Consider the following 24615-nt stretch of genomic DNA (forward strand, 5'->3'; position numbering starts at 1 on the left):
GTTTTAATTTTTTTTTTCGTTTGTTGTGATTTGAATTGATTTTCTATGAAGTGGTAAGAAAATAAATAAGAATAAAATAAGATTAATACAAATTATTTTACAAAATTTGGTAATAAAATAATGCTGTTTTTTTAGACCTTTTTCGACAAAATCATCATTGGTTAGAAATTTAACAGATAGATAATATGATGTTAAAATTTATAATAAAATGTCAAAAAAAAAGGTAACAAAATTCGTGGAAAGAAGATTAGTGAGAGATGAAGCGTGAATTTAACACCAAGTTACAAAGAAAAAAGTAAAGCAAAATCACGTTTCATTTGCGCAACGCCGCAATTAAGCGCTTCACATGTTTCTACTTTAACGCGATTTTACAGTGTATCGACTGGGGTTCGATTCGAAAGCAGTTCGCATAGCCCCTCCCATGGTTTGAAATCCAGTTCCGAATATACCAAACTCTGCGTTCTTCCTTCTTCTTGTATTCCACCATTTCTCTCTTCACACAATGAACATGTATGAATGTTTTTCTTTTCGAATATTTTCAATCACTCTTGTTTCTTCTTTTGCCAGCATGGGAATGTGGTTTGTAGTGTTTATTGTGGTTTTCTATCTTCCTATTTGAGCTTCTGTTTTGGGCTCTGACTCTGTAACTGATGTAATAGGGTGATGAAGAAGACTATTTCAAACGTCTGTGCCCTCAAAATTCCAAGAAAGTATTTTTGTACTGAGGGTGTGAAAGTTGCTGGTTCCGCTATTGGAGAAGCGTCCAATGTAAGCATACAGCATAGCTTTGTCAATAATTATATTTTTCTAGTTGTTTATTGTGTGTGTGTGTGTGTACGAAATTGAATTCATTTACATAGTGTTAGAGCAATACGGGGATAGTTATTTTTTAAATAGATTTTGGGAACTACAAATTTTAGCAATATAATTTGATCAAGCGGGCTTGATTCTTGTGTTTCTAAATTGTCCAGTTGGTGTGGACATGCTTAAAGATTGTAACCATGTCTTGTTGATACAGCTTCATGTTTCTTCTTTGGAAGATTCCTTTAATATTCATTGAAAGGTGCAACCTAATTCCTTTAATACTTCTAGGGAACAACACATATTGTAGGCTAGACTTAAGACCTTCTGTAGTGATGGGATACTTTGATGGCATTTTGATGAGCTTTCTGGTGATGATCAGTTTCTGATTGTGATTTTACACAATATGGTTGGGATTTGAGTTTGTCATAATTGTTTTGAATAACATTTTGAAAAGTTTCGAGCAGTATATTTGGTATTTGTCATTTTTTAAAACAGAAAATTGAGTATTTCCAGGAGAACCAATTTTGATCTTACTGGAAATTCAGATTTGAATTACATTAAAACTGCTGAGAAACAATTGGGATCTCAAAAAGCATGTCTGGGACAACAGAGAAGGTAGGGCTGCAAATATTTTTTTTTGTTTTTATCAATAATCAACGTCCAAAAATGTACTATAGAAGACTTTCTTCGACCAGAATATTTATTTACTAAGTAGTCAATAGTGTGCTATTGTTGCAGTAGCACTGTGGAGGAGTAGTGCAGTGGAGCAGCCCTAGACTTCTACGTGATTCAAATAGTGGTGTGGAGCCGTTTTCAGTAGTGCTCATAGTGGCTAAAATAATGGCCTTTTTAGGCTATAGTAGCGTCACCTTGATATGGTTCTTAAAACCCCATTTTTACCACTATAGTAATATTTGTTTTAGGGTTCTGGTTTTGAATTGTGATTTCTCCCTTATTTTCTGATGTTTTGCTTCAGAAACAAACATAGGATTTGAAACCCTCTTCCTTGGCCATTCCACCAAAATTACCTCTGTTCATTTACACTGTATATAACATTTTTTTCCATTGTTCTGATCTATCTTATTTCTCTAAACTTCCCAGTTCACATTCTTCTCATTTTAATTTAATTTGTGGTGTTCATTTTCGTTTGTCATCTTTCATTCTTTTGACTAAATTACATGTTCCTAGATGGAAAGTGATCGTCTCGGTAATCTGTGACTTATGTGTGTAGTCTAAATTTTAGTTTTCATTAAAACCATAAAGACGCAATACCCTTTGGTTTGGGTAATAAAATAGAAAGGCAGCATACAACGTTCCTTTCAATCATCTCACTTATGCTGCAAGCTCTTGTTTCAAGTAGCAAATTTACAAACAGAAAGGAAAAACACCAAGATAAGAAAGCTCTTCCGATCTCCTTCTCTACAAGCATCTCTGGCAACTAGTACTCCACTTGACTAAGAAAACCTTTCAATGCTGACCACGAACATTTCAAGCACTTGAGACAGATTCAAATGTCTTTAGCCTTTCTCATTATTGGTTGCTGTAGCTCCCAAGCTGGTCTCCAGTTCACATCACTGTAATACCCAGAAACCGATCCAAAGATCCTCTATTAGTACTCTAAGTCTTCAAATCACAACTAAAAGCAAGATCTCTCAACCAAATTTCTTGGCAATGATAGAACTGATTTTGAGAGAATTACGTGGAAAGAATTGTTTTTGAGATGATTGATTAGGCTAAACAAATTGATTCGCATTTGGGAATGATAGTTTAGAAGTATGTTAACGCTGAAGTGTTATCACCATTTATATATTAACATGGATAATAATATTATTAGATATGTTCTATGGGTCCCACACCTAGAATAAATACTTGTCAACATAAAAGCTAAAAGAATTTGCTTATCCAAGAAATTCTGCACACTGTAGAATAGATTTGGAGAATTCCCAATGTTTTTCAGAATCTAGGCTGCCCCATTTTCTTTGAGGAAACAGCCATTTGGACTTTTCCACATAGGTATTCACTAGGTCGAATCTTGCTATATTCATGACTACTTGGTTACAACCTATGATGTTAATCAAGTATCTTGCTCAACCACCGTGTTTGCTCAACTCAGTTGAAGCCACATCAACTGCAAACCAGAAGGAAACACCAAAGTTGAGCAACTTACCATTGGTCCCCCTGTGAGGAGCTCTCTGCTTCAACACCAGTCTCTATCATTATTAAGTTGCGCAACTATCCTTATTCATGTGATCCATAAATTCTATGAATTAACTCAGACTGGAATCATTTTTTGTTGGGCAACTTGTCCTTTCTTCCTTGAACAAGAACAAGCTCTTTGGCTAAATCAAGCGCAGTAAGGGAGAAATTGTGACATGATTCTTTTCTTTTATTAAGTTGAGGAGGATTGTAGATGAGTAGCATTATATCTTTAATTTATATTTTTTACCTTAAGTTTTACTTCTAGTAGTTTATTCTTGTTACATTGATTAAAGTAATGACTGTGATTACTCAGTCCTCAATTTCTTTGTAATCTTTGTCAATTATCATCACATATCCCGTATTCACACCTTTATGCATTTTCACATTATTATATTAGTTTATATTGAAAGATAATCATTTACACGATGGAATATCAAATGAAAATGCCCTATTCATATTCTTGAAAATTTGCAGGAGCATGAGAAGAAGCACACTGTTAGCAAAATTATTCCACAGTATGATATTGCTATTGTTGGAGGAGGGATGGTTGGCATGGCTCTTGCTTGTTTCTTAGGTGGGTAATAATCTGCAAGGAGATGGGTGTGTCTAAGTCATATTTTTTGTAGATTCTGTTAGAAATAAGCAGCATAATGTTTCGTTATTAGACAATAACTAGGAGGGGGTGAATTAGTTTTACTTTAAACACAACTTTTTAGAAAATCTTCCCTTTTTAAAAAAAACAAATTGTTAGAATCATTACATATAGGTATCATCATTTAGGCTAGTCTGAAGAATTATTAATGAGTTGTACCTAGTTTTGTACCTATCAGTCTAGTACAGACTCTTTGTATTCCATGTACTCTTGTGTTTTGCATTATAAATAGAAGAGAATGAGAGGGATCATCAACCCCTCAGAATATATTTTTATTAGTCTTAAATCTCAAGTTGGTATCAGAGCAGTTCATCCTGCTCTGGTTTCCGTCCACCAGCACTGTCATTGTTGTTCGCATCTGTCCGGTGCCGTTTGTCATTGTCTGCGGCTGTCTTGCCACTATCTGCAGCTGTCAACTACAGTTTGAAGCTCTTCAACTTGATTGTCTACCATCTCGCATATGTCCAGTGCTGTCCACCACTGTCCGCCGTCGTTCGCTGCCGTCTGCCGCCGTCCGCCATCGGTCGTCGTCACTGTTTCGTCCGGTGACCACTGGATCTGGTTCGCCTCCTCACGCGACGGCCAACCCCACCGGTGGGGTAGTCTGGTTCTCCTCCATGCGCCGCCACGTGCAGCATATTTGTGCGCTGCGAACAGGCGCGTGCTGTCCACGCGCCGCCCTCTGCTCGCCGGAAAGTTGTCGCGTCTCCTCCATAGCCGTCCCTTAAGCCTCCTCTTTCTGTTCTACCCCTCAAAACTGTGCTTCAGTGTTGTCCTGAAGCTTCCTTTGAAGAAAACCGTAAGAAACCCTCTAGGGTTTTCTGGTTCCTCCTCTCTCTCGGTTCCTTCTTTGTGTTTTTATCCAGAATGGCGTCTGGAAGTGTCATTTCCTTCTCAGGAAGTCCCTCGATCACTTCGGAAAAACTAAACGGGAAAAATTATTTGTCTTGGTCTGCAACTTTGGAAATGTGGTTCCTTGGTCAAGGTCATTATGACCACCTTGAGCAGGATGGAAGCCAAGTACCTTCAGAAAAAGCTGAACAATGGAAACAAGCAAATTTCCAGTTGTGTGCCCTGTTGAGGCAGTCTATGGAACCACGACTTTTGATATCTCTTAGAGCCTTCAAAACATGTCACTCGTTTTGGAAGAAAGCTCAAAGCATTTATGCTAATGATATTCAACGCCTCTATGATACAACAAACAAACTTGCAAGTCTCAAAATGACAGACCATGATATGGTCTCCTTCATGACTAAAGCCCAAGCAGCTGTGGAAGAGTTGAGAATGTTCTTGGAAGTGGAATCTTCAGAAGACATCAAAAAGAAGCTTGACAAGTATTATATGGTGATGATCCTCTGTGCTTTGCATCCAGATTTGAATCACATCAGAGATCAACTCCTGATAAGCCATGAGGTCCCTTCCTTGGAAGCCTTGACCACACGTCTTCTTCGTGTTCCAGTGCCTCTATATCAGGAAGCTCATGAAACACTGGAACCATCTGTCATGGTTGCCACACGAGGAAAAGGAGGACGTGGCACTAGAGGAGGAGGACGTGGAGGTCGAGGACGTCCACAGTGCGCTTATTGTAAGAGGGTGGGTCACACCTAAGAAAACATCTACTCCTTGCATGGCTTTCCTTCAAAAACAACCAATATCTCTAAGGCTGAAACATCAACTTCCAACTCCAAGTTCACTTTAGGAAAAGTATCAAGAGTATCTGCGATTAAAGTTTAATAGCTTGGCGCAATCATCTTAGTCTCCAAGTACGTCCACAACTTGCATTTCTTAATCCATGGAAGGTCCAAATTCATGGGTAATTGACTCGGGTGCTTCTGATCACATCTCTGGTAATACCTCATTGTTCTCAACCCTTTCCCTCCAAGAAACACCCCATTTCATTACTCTTGCAAATGGCTCTAAAACTTGTTCAAAGGGAGTCGGTCAAGTCTCCCTGTCTCCCTCTCTAACTCTGAAATTTGTTCTTTTTGTCCCTAATTGTCCATTCAATTTAATTTCCCTAAGTCAGTTAACCAAAATGTTACATTGTTCAATAAATTTTGATTCAAAATCTTTTGTTATACAAGAGCGTGGCTCGGGGAGACAGATTGGAGAAGGATATGAAGCTGGAGGTTTATACCATTTTGGATCTCGTCCACGGGTATCCTGTGTTGCAGCTCTTCCCCTTAAAGTGTTACATGATCGGTTTGGCCATCCTCATTTGTCAAAGTTAAAAAAGATGTGTCCTGAACTTAATAGTCTTCAGACTTTAGAATGCGAGTCGTAACAAAATACCTAAAATCAAAAGAAGAGACGCGACTAGTTCCCCAAACATCAAAATGAATAATAGAAAAACTAGAATTACACATTGATCGAGACCTTTTAGGAAAGACAGATCTAACATGTTTTCCTAGTTAACAAGACTCATATTCTAAAGTCAAAAGAAGAGACGCGACTAGTTCCCCAGACATCTTTTTTAACTTTGACAGGTGAGGATGGCCAAATCAGTCATGTAACACTTTAGGGGAAAGAGATGCAACACAGGATACCCGTGGACGAGATCCAAAATGGTATAAACCTCCAGCTTCATATCCTTCCCCAATCTGTCTCCTCGAGCCATGCTCCTATATAACAAAAGATTTTGAATCAAAAGTTATTGAACAATGTAACATTTTGGTTAACCGATTTAAGGAAATTAAATTGAATGGATAGTTAGGGACAAAAAGAACAGATTTCAGAGTTAGAGTGTGAAACAGGGAGACTTGACCGACTCCTTTGGAACAAGTTTTAGAGCCATTTGCAAGGGTAATGAAATGGGTTTTTTCTTAGAGGGAAAGGGTTGAGAACAATGAGGTATTACCAGAGATGTGATCAGAAGCACCCGAGTCAATTACCCATGAATTTGGACCTTCCATGGATTAAGAAATGCAAGTTGTGGACGTACTTGGAGACTAAGATGATTGCGCCAAGCTATTAAACTTTAATCGCAGATACTCTTGATACTTTTCCTAAAGTGAACTTGGAGTTGGAAGTGGGAGTTTCAGCCTTTAGAGACATTGGCTGTTTTTGAAGGAAAACCATGCAAGGAGTAGCAGTTTTCTTGGGTGTGACCTACCCTCTTATAGTAAGCGCACTGTGGACCTCCACGTCCTCCTCCTCTTCCTCGCATGGCAACCATGACAAACACTTCCTTTTGACACACAAAAGGATGCAAAACTTGACTTGCTAGAGCAGATATATGTTTTTCACTTAGACACATTAAGACAAGCACTCACTTCTACTAACACAAGATTCACTAGCTCACACTTAAAGCACAAAGAGTTCAAGTAAGCACTTAGTTCTCAAACAATTTAAGTAACTTTAAAAGAGCTCAAAAATTAGGTATATATAGGCTCAGCTCGAAATTAGGTCAGAAGATCAAGAGTCTTCTCACAACTATCGTGGATAATCGACTATCCCAAGTGATAATCGATTATTTGTGAACCTTTTCAAAAGATAATTTTCCTGAGATAATCGATTATCCTAAGTGATAATCGATTATCTGTGAGCCATTTCAAGAGCAGTTCTTTTGGGATAATCGATTATTCCAGAGAACATTGCCATTTTTTATTTTAACTAGAATAGTCGATTATCCCAAGTAATAATTGATTATTCCAGTGCGTTTCTGAAATAATGCCTTATTCTTTGAGCTCTCTTTAACTTGTTGTGACCTTGACAAAGTTAAGTCTAAAATACAATTACAAATAACTTATTACAAAAGCTTTAATTGAATAACAATTTCTCTAATATTCAAACCCAAGGTTAGCTTCATCATCAAAACTCTTTTTACTTCAATTTAACCTTGTTGTTAACAATCTCCCCCGTTTTTTATGATGATAAAAAATACTTGTTTAAAGCTTTTGTAATTACCTAAATATGCACATCTTAGAAATGGAAATGAAATTAGAGGTATAGATATTGCTTTAACACTTAACCTCTAATATCATTTTTCTTTTCTAAGATGTGCATACGGAGGTAATCACAAAAGCTTTAAACAAGTATTTTTTATCATCATCAGAAAGGGCGAGATTGTTAGCAACATGGTTCAATTGAAGTCAAAAGAGTTTTGATGATGAAGCTAACCTTGGGTTTGAAAATTAGAGAAATTGTTATTGTTAGGTATTCGGGTAAGAATTCCTAACTAGCTCTCTTTCACACACACACTCAAGTAATCACAGATCAAGAAAGATGAAAAATACGTGTTGCATTCACATGAAAGAATCAAGAATGCAAAGAAAACACAGGAGCTTAACCTCCTTCACCAGATACAAGTATCGGTCAACAATNTTATCAAAGTCTCTAACTNTCCTCTCAAAACAATAACAGGGGTCTTTATATAGACCCTGTCCCGCCCCCTTCTTATTTTTGTATTCTTTTCACCCTTTACTATACTCTCTAAGTCCTAACAATACTCCTCCCCTGAAAATCGACCTTGTCCCCAAGGTCGGACTGAATATGCTCCAGCATCGTCATCCTACTCCGCCTGCCGCGAAGGTAGTAGCCCCATCCGTTTCTGCTCAACTTCTACCCCTTCGTCCTCTTCTTCATCTTCTGCCAACAACACCACGCGTAGGCTCTTCTCAGGACATTGGTGTCCAGGGCTGAAAGGCCCCCCACAACGAAAGCATCTCCCTTCTTCCCGACATTTCAAATACTCCGGGTAAGGCAAATTTCTTGAATTCTGATTCCGACTGTCACCTCCTCCGTAACTTCCGCCCCTCGCCGGTCCATTTTCCGTCGCGCTATCATGTCTCACCGACCCGACACTCTCGGTCGGTGTCGCTCTTCCCAGATTAATTCTCGGCAGCTCTGTCCTGGCCACCACAACTCCTTCTCCGGTCGTCCGCCCCCAATAAGGAAGGTTTTTGACCACGGTCCACCCTATCAATCCTAAGCCACGAAGAGCCTCCTCCACATCTCGCACAACATTCATCGCCGACATCAAATTGCGGGGGTCATGGGGTCGCATCTGACATCGCAACTCCTCGCGTAAGCCCGCCAGAAAGTATCCCAGCAATTGGTTATCCGTAAACTCCTTCGTCTGTCCAGCCAAAGCCTCGAACTCTCACACGTATTCCTCCACGGTGGCCGTCTGTCAGATCGCCGCCATCGTCTCGAAAATCCCGCCTCGGTGACGACTCTCGAAATGAATCAACAGTGCCTCCTTGAGGCCCTCCCAGGTTTGGTTTCTCGCCTTATCCTTCCAAAATTTGAACCAGTATCTGGCGCTTCCCTCCATGCTGATATGGGCCAATTCGACTTTCTCTGCATCCGCTACCTTTTGAATCTGGAAAAATTTCTGTGCCCTGTTAATCCAATTCAAAGGATTGGGCCCCTAAAAAATGGGTAATTCCACCCTTCGTCTCCAATTGGGTAGGTTTTCTTATCGCTCTTTGTCCCCTTCACCTCCGTTGTTCACGCGCTGGTTATCACCATCGTTATTGACCGACCTTTGACTCCCTTCGGAACTTTCCTCCCCTTGCTTGTTGCGCTGACCCATTATCTTTATCAATTCTTGAATGTCTTTGCGCATCGCGATCGACTCTTGGCGGTTTGCTGCCGTTTCCGCCTTCAATCCATCTACCGCCAACTCTAGGTGCTCCATCTTTCCCTCGACTACTTTTATTCTTCCCTCCATCGGCCTTGTTTTCCTCTGAACCGATCCGGCAGGTTGGACCACTTTGTTAGGTATTCGGGTAAGATTTCCTAACTAGCTCTCTTTCACACACACACTCAAGTAATCACAGATCAAGAAAGTTGAAAAATATGTGTTGTATTCACATGAAAGAATCAAGAATGCAAAGAAAACACAGGAGCTTAACCTCCTTCACCAGATACAAGTATCGGTCAACAATTTTATCAAAGTCTCTAACTATCCTCTCAAAACAATAACAGGGGTCTTTATATAGACCCTGTCCCACCCCCTTCTTATTTTTCTATTCTTTTCACCCTTTACTATACTCTCTAAGTCCTAACAGTTATTCAATTAAAGCTTTTGTAATTGTATTTTAGACTTAACTTTGTCAAGGTTACAACAATTAAAGAGAGCTCAAAGAATAAGGCATTATTTAAAAAACACACTAGAATAATCGATTATCACTTGGGATAATCGATTATCCCAGAAGATCAGTTCTTGAATTGGCTTGCAGATAAACGATTATCATGTAATTGATTATCCATGACTATTTTAAGAAAACACTTGATCTAATTTCAAACTGTTTGAGAACTAAGTGCTTACTTGTACTCTTTGTGCTTTAAGTGTGAGCTAGTGAATCTTGTGTTGGTAGAAGCGAGTGCTTGTCTTAATGTGTCTAAGTGAAAAGCATATTTGCTCTAGCAAGTCAAGTTGTGCATCCTTTTGTGTCAAAAGGAAGTGTTTGTCATCTCTTGTTTGTCAAGAAAGGTGATCTTTAAACCTCTTCTCTACTCTATTTTAAGTTGTTGGTTATTATTAGTTATTGGTTAATCTCTTTTTTTTAGAAAGGTTAACAACTGGATGTAGGATCTTTTGATCTGAACCATTATAAAAATCACTTGTGCAAGCTTCTTTTTTATTTACTTTATTTAATTTGAAGTTAATATTTTTTAAAAAAGGAAGATTTTCTAACAAGAAGCTGTGTTTAATGTAAAACCAATTCACCTCCCTTTTGATTATTGTCCGATAATGAAACATTCCGCCGTCTATTTCTAACAGATTCTATATCTATAGATAGACAAGCTTTAACAAAAGTCGTCAGCTAATAATGTCTTTACTGAGTTTAATTTTTTTGTCAATCTTCACCTATTTGACCCCTTATCTCAGGTCAATTAACTGAAATAAAAGTTCCACATAGTTTTCTATCTAAATTTGTGGTAACTATTGAACTGATTCTGATCCGGATCCATAAAATATTTGACAATGTGTTACATTATTAATATGTGCTTTAATTTGACTTTTGCCTACTTGGATATATCCTTGGTCATTTGTTATAGCCCGGTTTGGTTGGCCCAAACCATATCAATGGATTACTAATCACTACTGTATCAATAAAATTGTACTAAGCTGTCACTTGTATTCATTATGAGATATTGTTAAAAGTATTTTGTGTTTTTTGTGCGTCACTTTTAATCATAATTAGATTTTTTTTTTCTTGTAAGATTCAAGGAGAAATTAAAAATGAATGGTTAGGCTTTCAGTGCATCTTAATCACCGTAAAGGTAGTATTTGGTAACTCCAGTTATATCAAAGAGAGCATTATAGCATGTATTATCCAATAGTCCATTTATTTGTGATCATTTACAGAGAATAGAGCTCTACGTTGTTCACTTGTCATTCAAAAGGCTGCCTATTAAATTTGAAGGTTGCATTTACAGTTTGCATATATTTGTAACAAATTCTGTTTTTGTTTGCACACTTCAATATTGTATCCTACTATCCATGTTTTCAACTATTTGTCTCTAATTTGTATTCTTTAATTTGTCATGAAGTGGGCTAAGAATGATAATGGTGATGAAGGGAAGTATTAAATAATGAGTGTGAGATAGGGGGGAGTGAGAGGTGGAAATAGTAAAATATAAGGTGATGTCAGGAACACTGTTAGAATTTTCTTTTTCCTTTTAAAAGCTCTCTCTAGAGGCTGTCTAGAAAAGTGGCTATTTCCTTAAAATAAGCATTTCTCCAAATACTCATTAAGACAAGAGAAACACCAAATAGTTATGTTATTGATGATGATGATGATGATGATGCTGGAGATTAATGTGTTATAACTTCAAATCTGGTCAATTATTGTGTTCTTCCAGCAAGTATGCCTATGACAAAGCAGTTGAACGTTGCAATTGTTGATAGTAATCCGGCTCTGAGTAGTGGCTTGCACATCAAGAAGGAAGACCCCCCTGATCCAAGAGTCAGTACAGTAACTCCTGCTTCTATATCTTTTCTCCGAGGTATTTTGTCTTTAAGGTTTGTTAGTCAATAATCACTATCATAAATGTGAAAGATGAGATATTTTACATATTTAAAAGCTTACATTTATGTGTGTATGCATACATACATAGACACACACACACATATGAACCAATAATATAACATGCCTACTAAATCCTATACCAAAATGGACAGCAATAAACAGAACTCAAAGAGAAGCCATTATCATTATCCTCTCCCATATGAAGTTTATGGAATAAGGACATCATCAAATATAAAGGCATTTGCCAAATACAGAAAAAAAAAAAAGAAACAGAAAAACAAAAAAAATCCTCTTTGTTGTAAAATCCTATCTAGTGAACCATGAAAAGCCACTTCAAAAGCATGAGGGAACAAAGAGGAACATGTTAAATAATGAATAACGAATACTGAATAGTGCACTTGAAGCAAAGTTCGTTCTGCTATAGAGAATATTTCATAATAAATAAGACACAATTCAAAGGAAGTGGTCTTTTCGTACATTTCATTAGGGCAACTAAAAACCAAAGGAACAACTAATATATATTACAAACCAGACTCACATTTACAGACATAGTTCATGCTTAGTAATTAGTAAATAATTACCAGTCATTAAATTAGCCATGCAAAATAACATCCACGAGATCTGATTGTCATTCCTGGTCATCCTCATTAAAGTTCAATGCACAACTGTTCTATTGGCTTATTTGTGCATTGTCATGTGCACATGAAAGGCAAAAACTTAAATTCCATAACTCTAGTTGTGTGTATTTTTCTTTACGCTTGACTCAATGCCATTTTCACTACATCCAAATTTGATTATACATGTCACTCACCACATTCTCTTTTATTGTACAATCTACTTATTCACTTTTTCCTCTTTGTCATTGTCAACTTATTGTGACCGATGTTGTCAACTCGTAAGAGTTACGAGTATATGAAATTATATTTGTAGAACTATGCATACATTCAAAGTAATATAGATGATAAAAGTAACTCTCAAGTCTTAAGTAGTAAGATCCAATGTATAACATAACTAAAAATTGGTTCTCAGTTCATAAAATTATGCATAAATAAAACAACTTATAAATTCATAAATGTCTAATACAAGCAAACAATTCAAGGAAATCATTCATATCAAAAGCAAGATGGTGAGCCTCTTCCACGTGATCTTCAATTTCATTAATGTCATCTCCACCACTGGCGTGTGTGTGACTTATTCTCTTTTCCTATGTGAATTAGATACCACTGAAATGCTGTTTAACTCCTAGGAAGACTATAGGCAAGAAAGAATTGAACCTAAGGCATGCTCCTGAAATATTTGGAAGAAATGCTGCTTTACATCCTGCCCAGATCAGATCAAGGGTGATCTATTAATTTTTTCTTTTCTAAATGAACAAAAGTTTACTACAGTGCTCCTTAGGCTGCATGGGGTTCTGCACTTCACATCAATGTGACAGGAATTGAACCTATGGCCCCTATTTATTAATATGCTCTAGCTCGGAGTGCGTCATGATAAGATAAAATATCCTATATTTTATTGTATTGTGATTTATAGGCAACAATTGACTTAATATCCTCTAATTATTTGTCATTAATGAAATAAGAGTATGTAAACCATCTTCTACTGGGTAGTAAAACACATGGTTTTTAGTCTAATTATTACTCTGTTCTTTTTACTTAACAAATACTTTTTGACTATTTTTAGATGCTGGTGCTTGGAAATATGTTGAGCAAAACAGACATGCTTATTTTAATGTAATGCAGGTAACTTTTTTTTTTTTCTCTCCTATTCACCCACCCTGTTATTATTTTCTCTTGTGAATTGCTCAATAGTGGAAATGGATTCTCTAAGTGAATAGTTATTAGGAGCATATTTAGGAAATTGACACAAATGTTGTGCAAATACCTGTAAAGCACAAACAGCTCTGCTGTTGCATGTCGAGTGCCAACACTCATGACACCTGTATGGTACATGCCCAATCCAAAGTATCAAACGTCTTAGCAATATCAATTTTAATTGCTAAATTTCTACCAAAACACGTGTGAATCATATTTATAGCCTCCACAGCAATGCCACACAAACTCTCAAATCTGTGGTGCAATAAATTTGACAATTTTCTTTAGATGATATTTAATAAAGCAACAAATGGTTACTTAGATGATATTCATTACTTATCAGAAGTTAGTTGGAAAGTTAAATTACCATGCTGTAACAAGACCAGATATCTCCCTTGCTGTGAGCAGAAAAAGCCAATTCCACAACTCTCAATGTGAATGTCACCAGGATGCTACTATCAATTTACTTCAATCTCTAGAGAGCACTTGGGAGATGAAGGCTTACCATTCGAAGATAAGGAGCATATGGGGATTGGTGGTTAAACAAATGCTGATATTGCAAGCACTCTACTGAATAGACACTCTACTTCGTGATACTCTGTTCTTTTGGGGATAAATGTTCAAATTGTGGAAAAACAAGAAGCAGACTTGGTTGATGTAATTGCTCACAGATTCAAGATATTTGAATAACAGTCAATGAACTCATGTGACAGTCAGGCGGCACTGCAAATATCTTCAAATCCTATTATTCATGAAAGGACTAAAATCATTGAGATTGATTGTCATTTTGTTTGGGAGAATGTTGTCTACAAAGATAGCAACAAAATTCATAAAGGGTATGTTTGGACAAGCTTCTCCATAAGGACTTCTAACAAAAAAAATAAGAAGAAAAAACTAATGGGTTTTTCCATAAGCTAAAATTAGTCTATTCACAAGTTAAAAATAAAAAAATACAAAAAAATTAGAGAAGTTATATGAGAGAGATCATCTACAAGGTAACTTATGCAGAAGTTAATTTCAAATTTTCTTCCAATTTTTCTTTCATTAAAGTCCTTATGAAAAAGTTCTTCTAAATAGGCCTAAACTCTAATTATCAACTTGTATACATTTTGACATGCTTGATGTGTATATCATACACGCCAACTTAAGGGGAAAGGTTAGAATGTGTTGTATTTGTGGTAGAATTTCAAGTATATATAGTGTAATCAACTGGTGATTCTCGTTGTCTTGTGGGTGCATTTTTCTTTCTCCACTTTTATTCTACTATTCAACATTTCATGAATTGTTTTGTATCTCATCGCAGGTCTGGGATTATACTGGTTTGGGATATGCTAGATATCATGCAAGAGATGTAAATAAAGACTATCTAGGGTAAGTGTGACATCTTGTCATTAAGTAAACCCCTTTTGCAAAAGCAGCTATTCCATTTCTAATTGGAAAACTTGATCACTTAGGTGTGTGGCCGAGAATAAAGTGCTCCACAATGCCTTACTGTCATGTGTAAAGGTATGAATTTGCATTTTCTGTCTGTGATGTGCATTATGGAATTTACTTGGTTAATAATTTTAGGACAAGAATTTAGCCACTTGGACGATGTTTCAAATTGGGTGTCTGTTCATTATTTATAATTAAAGCCAAAAGGATTTCTCAATCATGCTCCTGTTCTTCAATTCTCTCCTGACAAGTTATTCTATTGCACAAAAATGACAATTTTTTTGTCTAAATGATGTTAAGAAGTCCTGGACTGGCTAGGAACATTATTAAAATACTCCTAAGAAGACTTGGTTCTATTCATCTAGCTTTCGGGGTTGAAGTAGGAACTGTGAGGAACTTCATCAACTAGAACGTCTGAACTTTTCTTATTTTTCTTTCACTTGTATTTCAATTCAGAGTGCTAGAATAATCTCTGAATATTACTAATAATAGTGTTTTGGTTGTTTTTCTAATGGGATGAAATACTGTCATATCCTTGGATGTTTTGCTGGTTCAGATATATGTTTTAATGTTAGGACAATCGAGTCAGTGAATCTAGCTATATTTTGGCTGCTTACATTTTTTCCCCATTAAGAACATTGCATATTTCATTATGTACGAGTAAAATTTGTCATTTTGGGGCATATGCTTACATTACATTGAGAACAACAACCTTCTTGACAGGATTCTGATTTCAAGACAACAATCTATCCTTTTAGATTAAGTTCAATGACTTTGAATACAAGCTCTATGTCTGTAGTGGAGGAGAATACAAAATCCGTAGAATCATCATCTGCTCAAGGGCATGGTGCAAAGCTGCAACTTAGTGATGGAAGTAGCTTATATGCAAAGTTGGTGGTAAACAGTAACAAAATTTTGCTTAACTGCGTTCTGGAGGACAATTAGCAATCCCCTTATTGTTATAAGTTAATGTTATATTAATAAAGATGCTTGTTTTGAAGGTTGGCGCTGATGGTGGAAAATCACATGTTAGGGAATTAGCAGGAATCAAAACGACTGGATGGAATTACTCACAGAATGCAATAATCTGCACAGTAGAGCATACCTCTGAAAATGTATGTGCATGGCAACGTTTTCTACCCACCGGTCCAATTGCTCTTTTACCCATCGGTGATAAGTTTAGCAATATTGTTTGGACCATGAGTCCAGCAGAGTCAAACAGTCGCAAATCAACTACTGAGGAAGAATTTTTAAAGGATGTCAATTATGCTCTAGATTATGGTTATGGACCTCGTCCTACATCAGGCTTATTAGGAACTCGAGATATGTTCTCATGGTTTAAAATGGATGCAACAGTATCAACTAATGAATTCTTTGAAATTCCTCCAAAAGTGATCAAGTTGGCATCTGAAAGGATGGTGTTCCCTTTGTCTTTAAGGCATGCCAATTCCTATGCATCAAAACGCGTTGTTCTTATTGGAGATGCAGCCCACACTGTGCATCCTCTTGCTGGTCAAGGAGTTAATTTGGGTTTTGGAGATGCATTTTCTCTTTCGAGAATTATTGCAGAGGGGATTGCTTTGGGCACTGATATTGGAGAGGTATGTTATGTTATGTGTGCATTGGTGTGTTCCTGGGTGGTATGATCATTTGCTGGTTGGAATCCAGAAGGCTTCCTAGATTATCCCATTCATGTATAGCTTTTGCAAAATGCATTTTTATATGTATTAAATTTATCAACTTAAATTTCTTTTTTCACAATTTTAAAACTAAATTAAGACTTTTGCACACCCCTTTATTCTAAAGTGTTAAAGTATTAGTGATTTCTACTGTCAAATTTAAAGTATTAGTAATTTCTACTATCACCCCTTTTTACGTCTATGAATGTCTAAGCTATCTAAAATTTTGTATACAAGATTATTAAGATAATAATACTACTATTCAACAATTATATCAGTAAAATGTAATATTTGGAAAAAGTTATTAAATGTGTACGTTTACCAAAATCTGAGTAACTTTGGAACTACTAATCATTTTGTACATACAAATTTGATATGGTTATTTCTTTGTTTACGCTGCTGCAGGTAAATTTATTAAAGAAGTATGAAGCAGAGAGGAGATCAGCCAATATTATGATGATGGCGATCCTTGATGGCTTCCAAAAGGCCTATTCTGTTGACTTTGGACCTTTTAATATTCTGCGAGCTGCTGCTTTCCATGGGGCAAACTATATATCACCACTCAAAAAAGGTATCATTTCCTATGCTTCAGGAGAGCATAAGTTGCCCATTTTCTTGTGAATACGTAAATGTCAATAATTTTGGCCTACTTAGCAAACTAAGTTTTAGCCAATGGTTCAACACCCCTAAAGTTTTCTTTTCTGCTTTCTTAATTTCATTTTTGTTTGGGTTAAGCTTGAAAAGTTACACTTCTAAAGTTGTTCTGTGCAACAATGGGTGAAAGATTAATCTTTCTTCTTACTCTACTTTTAATGCTTTTGTTAATATATACTGTTATTGATGATTCCTGGATTCTTCTTCGGCTACAATGAGTATTTTAAACGGAAGTTTACACCATACCCTCTTATTTTTTGTGGTCAACATTTTAGGTGAGATGGCATTAGCCATTAAGAAATTGGTAGGGCTTTCATGAACCGAAGTTAAGGGTGGAAATAGGTTTCAATCATTTCCTAAATTCAAGGCTTGAACTTGGTATGTTTGCATAGAATTTTTTTCTATAGGAGTAAATTGGGTTTGAAAACTTAATCAAAAGGTCTACTGTTATATAGTTTTAGGTTGACAAATGTATAACAGTAAACTATTACACTAAAATTTAGGTTCTATATAGCCCTTTCATTTTTTTTTACTTAAATCTATTTGAAAGTTCAATTATAAAATCAAAAGTTTAAAAATAAAGTGTAAGTTTGATTGTTTATTTTCTGAGTTTTAAAGGTCTTTTTAAGCTATAAAATTATACGTATTTATAAGTGTCTCTTTCAATAAGGGTACTTACAAAAATAACATGTATGCAAATATCAAAAGTACATGAAATTACTAACATGTATGCTTTTATGACTTTGACATTTAAAAATATTGAAAGCCATTTTAATTCATATCAAATTGTCATAAAGATGATTTAAATAATTTATAATAGTTAATAATAATAATAATAATAATAATAATAATAATAATAATAATAACAACAACAATTAAAATAATTTAATAAAAAAATCCATATTATTTTTCAATAATTTTTACAAGGTAAAAAAAACAACTTATTACTTTCAAAAGTTATTGAAAATATATTTCAATAAATGTCATTTGAAATTTTAAAACTTAGCCAGAAGCTAAACATATTAAAAAAACTGAAACGGAAATTTAAGTTAGAGAATAGAATAAATAATATTTTAAAATGGAAAATTTATTTAACGATATTATTTTCAGTAACAATTGGTTTCATGAAGAAAAAGAAGAGATTAAATGATAGAGAAAAATAAATAATACATCATATCATATATCTTACAGATTAAATAGTGATAAAAATAAAGTAAATTGATTCTTGTAATAGAATAAAATTCTAACAAACCACTATGATTTGGATACTTTTTTTAGGTGTGAAAGAAAACACGTATTTTGGCCACTGTCCTACTTTTGTTGTCCATTTCACACACAACCTTCATCTCTAACTCTATCCGTCCATTATTCGCTGCACAATCTACGATTAGTTATTATCTTTAAAACACCACTTCATGGTGCTTCGGAATATCATTTTGGTTTTAATTTCTTCAAATAAAAAACTTATATTTTTCCAATTTTACAATTATTGATTTTTATAAATATTAAAGAAATCGTATATACGAATATGACTGAGTACCTTTCTTATTATATCCGATCCATACCTTTAAATTGCACATGTTTATTAAGAAAAAGACTTATATAATGTGCAATATATTCATTGTTTATAAAATAAACTCTCAAGTAAAGCTAAATAAACTTATGTGTTTCATACATTAAGAAAGAAACAAATAATGTCCAAAAACACAACTTAGTTTTTTAAGGGAAAATATATGTTATGTTTTAAAATAAGTAGACTTGTTAAATGCTTAATTAATTAAAAATTTATTTATTTATGTAATTTTTTAACCAAATTTACCCTATTGTGTAAAAAAAATCAAGAAATTTAAATTTTCATGTATAGAAAATATGTAATCCAATTAATATATAACCACAACGATTACCAAATTAACATACATCTTATGTTATATAAAATTTTATTTTATTGACTTTTAAAATTGTGGTTGGGTAACTAAGTTCATGAATATGCAATCTCGTTTACTAATATATCAATCATACGAAATGCAAAAGGATAAGTTTTTAAGAAATTATATATTACATATGTGTCATTAAGAAATATTTTGTAATAGTCAAGATTAATATATGAAAAAATTTCCATATCAAATGTTTAAAATACATTAAAATTAAACTAATTTATTTTTATTGATATATTAATCTAGAAATAGACAAAAAGAAAATTGGATGTCAATACTCCCCCTCAAAGTGATAAAACTTCATCACTACTCACCATATATTTATATTAATAATACTAAAAAAACTAACATGTGATCTATTTTAAACACTTTTTATCTATCAAAGATCTCAACTTCTCAAGTGAGTATAAACTGAACATTTAATTGTGATGCAAAAATTTATCCTTATGATAATCATCATATAAATTCGAAGTATTGTTTGTTTTGACGTTTAAAATTCTATCACGATTTATTTTTAAAAAATATTTTTAAAGATTAAAAAAAAGTGTTTAAACTATTTTAAACATCCACTCTGATATAAGATTATTAGTTATGTATAAACATAATCAACTCAATTCAAACACCTCAAAATATCATTAATGTATTAACAACACTATAACTCAATCATTATTAAAAAAACAAAAAATTATTTTGTTTGGTAGCTGCTTGCTCCTCAATAGCAAAACAAAAACAACGCTTTATCAAGTAAATTTGTTTTTAGTCTCTTTTAAAATAAACTACATTTTAGTCATTCTCTTTAAGAAAACTATAATTTCTATCAACGACTTTAAAAAGAAGTTGACATGGCTAACGGTAGTGTGTCACATTATTTATTTTTACTCTAGTCAATCTTTCCTAGCTCCTCTCCCTCCGACTCTACAACACCGTTGCTACCTCCTGTGCCACCTCGAACACCTTCGCCATGATCGCGAGGCGCCCTTTCCTTCCCACACCTGTCCCTTGGAGTCGGATCTTGAAGTCTTTCACCTCCCACTGAAAGCACCTCCATTGTGCCACCATCATCTCCGCCTTCATGCTATTTCACGAATCAAGGCAACCATGGTGGGCACCAAATCGCCTTTCCACCTTCGCAAGACCACCATCAACGCTGCTCAAGCCACCACCATCAACCGTGAAACCACCATGTGCAACCACCCTCCATCACACTCGCTTCCATGGCCAATGTAAAACCTCCATCTCCATTGCCCATAAAACCCCCAAATCGCATATCAGTTCATCTCCTCCGACCACCACAGAGACCCAAATGAGAAAACTAAAACCACCCAAACCTTCATGCGATATCTTCCATCATTAACCCAATTCGCAAAAGAATCGCATACCTGCAAACAGAAACTGGATCGAACCATCATACTCCTCGTGCATCATCAACATAGAAACAAAACCATCGAAATCGCTCATCAACCCTCATCTCTATCGCGAAACCCATGGAACAAAAATCGTGAATCACATATACCATCGCAACAGCCCGCTCAGTTGGGAGAGCGAAGGTCAAGCGTCTTTAGTGTCATCAGCGACGTCTTCGGCTAGTGGTGGTTGGGGTGCCAAGGCGTTAGGGTTCGCGACCGGAAGAGGTCAGTCCATCATGAAGGATATGGGTTCTTTCGTTGGAGGCATCGACGGTGGCTCGCCTCGTCGGTGGCTGATCGGAGCGGGGTGCTGACTCAATGGGTGTTGGCTCGGTAGGTGTTGGCTTGGTGGATGTTTTGCCCAGGGAAGAAGAAAGACGCTGACGTTTGCCAACATGGTAAACTTTAGAAAAAGGAAAATGATACGTTGACACCCTTTTTTTAACACTCATTTAAGAACGCCAGATGGCGTCTATGCATTGGCTCCAAATTTTAATGCTTTTTTGACTTAAGTGAGGGCAAACTGGGAAATACCAAAAAATGAATTTTCAGATTTGGCACGCCCTTTTCATTTTCACGGTTTCAGATTTCATCACTCTTGTTCTGTGGTTGTCTTCCTCTGGTTCTCGTGCTCTGGTCGTCCTCTCGGAATCGTGGTCTTGTTCTCAGGCGTTGTCGTCGTTCTCGTGGTCTCTTTCTCGTGCTCTCTGAATCGTGGTGTCGTTCTCAGTTCTTAGGCTTTGTCGGTGCTTGGGTATTGTGGTTTTGTTCTTATATTTGGGGTAAATGGAACTGGAAACTTACTACAATCTCATCTCCAATAGAGAGGTATTGGTTTGTAGCGAAACCTAACTATTTTTTGGTCATTGTTATCACTGTAGGTCCAATGGCATCAAGAAAACAAAGTGTAAGATGATATCATAATAGAAGTTCACATTAATGGATGTCACTGTAATATTAACCACCCAATATCGGTGTGAACCACATTAGACATCCACAATTTAAGTTCAAGTTATGTTGTTTTTATATTTCATCAAAAGTGTTTTTATGCTTTCTTCGAATAAATGAAGTTGGGTGAACTATTGAAAATTGTGTCTTGTCTCCATCATCAAGTAAAGCAACATTATTATCCACTATAAGATGACAATAAAACTTGAAAAACAGCAACTAATACCGCGGTCCCTTGTGAACAAAATACGGGTTCTCTGTGAAGAACTTTGTGTCCAAATCACGAAAACAACTCTGGTAATCGTTTACGACACTATGGTAAACAATTACCACAACTGTTTCTGCATAACTTCTTATTGGAAATGATTTGGGGGCTTCCACTCAACATCATACCTTCCTTGCCTACCCAAACATGAACAAACACGCTAACAACACCTCCCAAACAGTAAATGACACCAAAACAGGTCCAAAACTTGAGAAAAACAGCAACAAATATCGTGGTCCCCTGTGAACAAAATATGGGTTCCCTGTGAAGAACTTTGTGTCCAAAACACGAAAACAGCTCACGTAATCGTTTACGACACTGTCGTAAACGATTACCAAGGTTGTTTCTGCATAAATTCTTCTAGGACATGATTTGGGGGCTTCCACTCAAAATCATACCTTCCTTGCCTACCCAAACATGAACAAACACGCTAACAACACCTCCCAAGCAGTAAATGACACCAAAACAAGTCCAAAACTTGAGAAAAACAGCAACAAATATCGTGGTCCCCTGTGAACAAAATATAGGTTCCCTGTGAAGAACTTTATGTCCAAAACACAAAAACATCTCGCGTAATCGTTTACGACACTGTGGTAAACGATTACCATAGCTGTTTCTGCATAAATTCTTCTAGGACATGATTTGGGGGCTTCCACTCAAAATCATACGTACCTTCCTTGCCTACCCAAACATGAACAAACACGCTAACAACACCTCCCAAGCAGTAAATGACACCAAAATAGGTCCAAAACTTGAGAAAAACAACAACAAATACCGTGGTCCCCTGTGAACAAAATATGGGTTCCTTGTGAAGAACTTTGTGTCCAAAACACGAAAACAGCTCGCGTAATCGTTTACGACACTGTGGTAAACGATTACCACAGCTGTTTCTGCATAAATTCTTCTAGGACATGATTTGGGGGCTTCCACTCAACATCATACCTTCATTGTCTACCCAAACATGAACAGGCACACTTACAACACCTCTCAACCACTACATGACACCAAAAAGGTCCAAAACTTCAGAAAAAACAGCAACTAATATCGTGGTCCCCTGTGAACAATATATGGGTTCTTTGTGAACAACTTTGTGTCCAAATCACGAAAGCAGCTCTGGTAATCGTTTACGACACTGTGGTAAACGATTACCACAACAATTTCTGCATAAATTCTTCTAGGACATGATTTGGGGGCTTCCACTCAACATCATACCTTTTTTGCCTACCCAAACATGAACAAGCACACTTACAACACCTCCCAACCACTACATGACACCAAAAAGGTCCAAAACTTCAGAAAAAATAGCAACTAATACCATGGTCCCCTGTGAACAAAATATGGGTTCTCTGTGAACAACTTTGTGTCCAAATCACGAAAACAGCTCTAGTAATCGTTTACGACACTGTGGTAAACGATTACCACATCAGTTTCTGCATAACTTCTTCTAAAACATGCACTAAGTTCTTTTTGTTCACAAAACACATTTCTTATGTATGTAAAGCAATCCTTCTTTCCTTCATCCTTCAAATAAATTAATACAACATTTCTATGAAAACTTTATTAATTAACAATTCAAACAAAACCAGAATTCCCATTTACAATTTGAAACGCAATTCACTATCTAAGTAACAATATGACAATGAAGGCAAATTGCATTTTTTTAACATTAAACATAATAAAAACCAAATTACAAAATATATGTTCATGTTACATATGTCCTAAGAAAGCTATCAAAAGTTATACAAAGTTATACACAGTTCACTCATTTTTTATTCTAAGTAATCCTACGTAAGGAGTCCTAAGCGCTCTACTCTTGTAACGCCTACGTGACCTCATCCTCACATATGTCTTCGTTGGAGGAGGATCGGTGGACATGCCTCCCGGGGAGATGCCTCCAGGGGAGATGCCTCCAGGGGAGATGGACGGTTCTTCATGTGGCACACTGTGTTCACCTTCATGTGGTCTTCTTCGTCTAGATTTCTCAAATGCGACCTCTTCCTCCAACACAAGCACTCTCCTTTTAAGTTCTGCCACAATACTTTGTTGTTGGTGTAAACTTTGCATAAAACGCTCTCTACATTTTCTCTTAAGTTCCTTCTTTGTTGATGCCTTGTCATCTTTCAATTTTTGTGTTGGTTCATCCTTCAAATCAGTCTTATCATTCATTGGACCAACATCAACATCAACATCATCATTAACCTGAAATTCAACAATTCAAATCATTGTAGGAACACATATATAATAACAAAATTCACTCTAACAAAAATCACTCTAACATTAAACCACATATCGGACCAGTTTCCAATGCTCGTTTCACCACCTTGTTTCCCAAGTTTATATTAATCCAATGCAATATTCTTGTATTTTTTTGTATTGCACCTTTGGGAGGAATGAAATTCTCACAAAACCATACCTACACAAAATTTATCATGTTAATCAATAACTCAATGCAAGCCACAAAACCAAATTCTATTATAAAATTTGAACTGAATAAAGATAACTTACTTGCAACATGTAAATACAACCATCTACATAAATATTGGTTGTGGCTTTTCCTTTCCTCAGAGCATCTGAAGCTTTTTTCAGACCACGTACCAAATATCGATAAACTAAACTACCCCAACAATAATTACCTAAATCATTTAAATTTTCAACAATTTCAAATAGTATGGGAAAGACTCTTCCACTACGTTGGGGAAATAATATCTCACAAATCNCAACTAATATGTACAAGCTACAAAAAGGGGTACAAGGAATTTTTTTTCCTTTCTTCATCATACATTTGTAAACCAAATTCAAATCTCTTGTTCTATTCCCAATGTATTTGACACATCTACTTAATCT

At 35.8% G+C, this 24615-nt stretch overlaps 1 protein-coding gene across 3 annotated transcripts; it reads left to right on the plus strand.

The window, feature by feature from the left end:
- Positions 1-261: 261 nt before the first annotated feature.
- LOC106759500 (ubiquinone biosynthesis monooxygenase COQ6, mitochondrial) lies at positions 262-17324 on the plus strand. 3 transcript variants are annotated; one of them, XM_014642691.2, is made up of 10 exons: positions 262-510; positions 660-768; positions 3478-3577; positions 11471-11614; positions 13321-13370; positions 14755-14822; positions 14906-14957; positions 15609-15782; positions 15887-16486; positions 16970-17324. In XM_014642691.2, the coding sequence occupies exons 1-10, from the start codon at positions 503-505 to the stop codon at positions 17183-17185; spliced, it is 1521 nt and encodes a 506-aa protein (XP_014498177.1). In that variant the 5' UTR covers positions 262-502; the 3' UTR covers positions 17186-17324. The 3 variants fall into 3 exon arrangements, with proteins under 3 accessions (XP_014498177.1, XP_014498176.1, XP_014498178.1); XM_014642690.2 differs by having other exon boundaries at positions 263-510; positions 13321-13379; XM_014642692.2 differs by lacking the exons at positions 262-510; positions 3478-3577 and having other exon boundaries at positions 661-768; positions 13321-13379.
- The last annotated feature ends 7291 nt before the right edge of the window (positions 17325-24615 follow it).

This window comes from Vigna radiata, chromosome 4, assembly GCF_000741045.1.
Source record: "Vigna radiata var. radiata cultivar VC1973A chromosome 4, Vradiata_ver6, whole genome shotgun sequence".
NCBI classification, from domain to species: Eukaryota; Viridiplantae; Streptophyta; class Magnoliopsida; order Fabales; family Fabaceae; genus Vigna; species Vigna radiata.

Coding starts and splice junctions, on each gene's coding strand:
- LOC106759500 (XM_014642690.2), top strand. Junction 14,958..15,608: donor CCTTACTGTCATGTGTAAAG/GTATGAATTTGC, acceptor CCTTCTTGACAG/GATTCTGATTTCAAGACAAC. Junction 16,487..16,969: donor TGGGCACTGATATTGGAGAG/GTATGTTATGTT, acceptor ACGCTGCTGCAG/GTAAATTTATTAAAGAAGTA.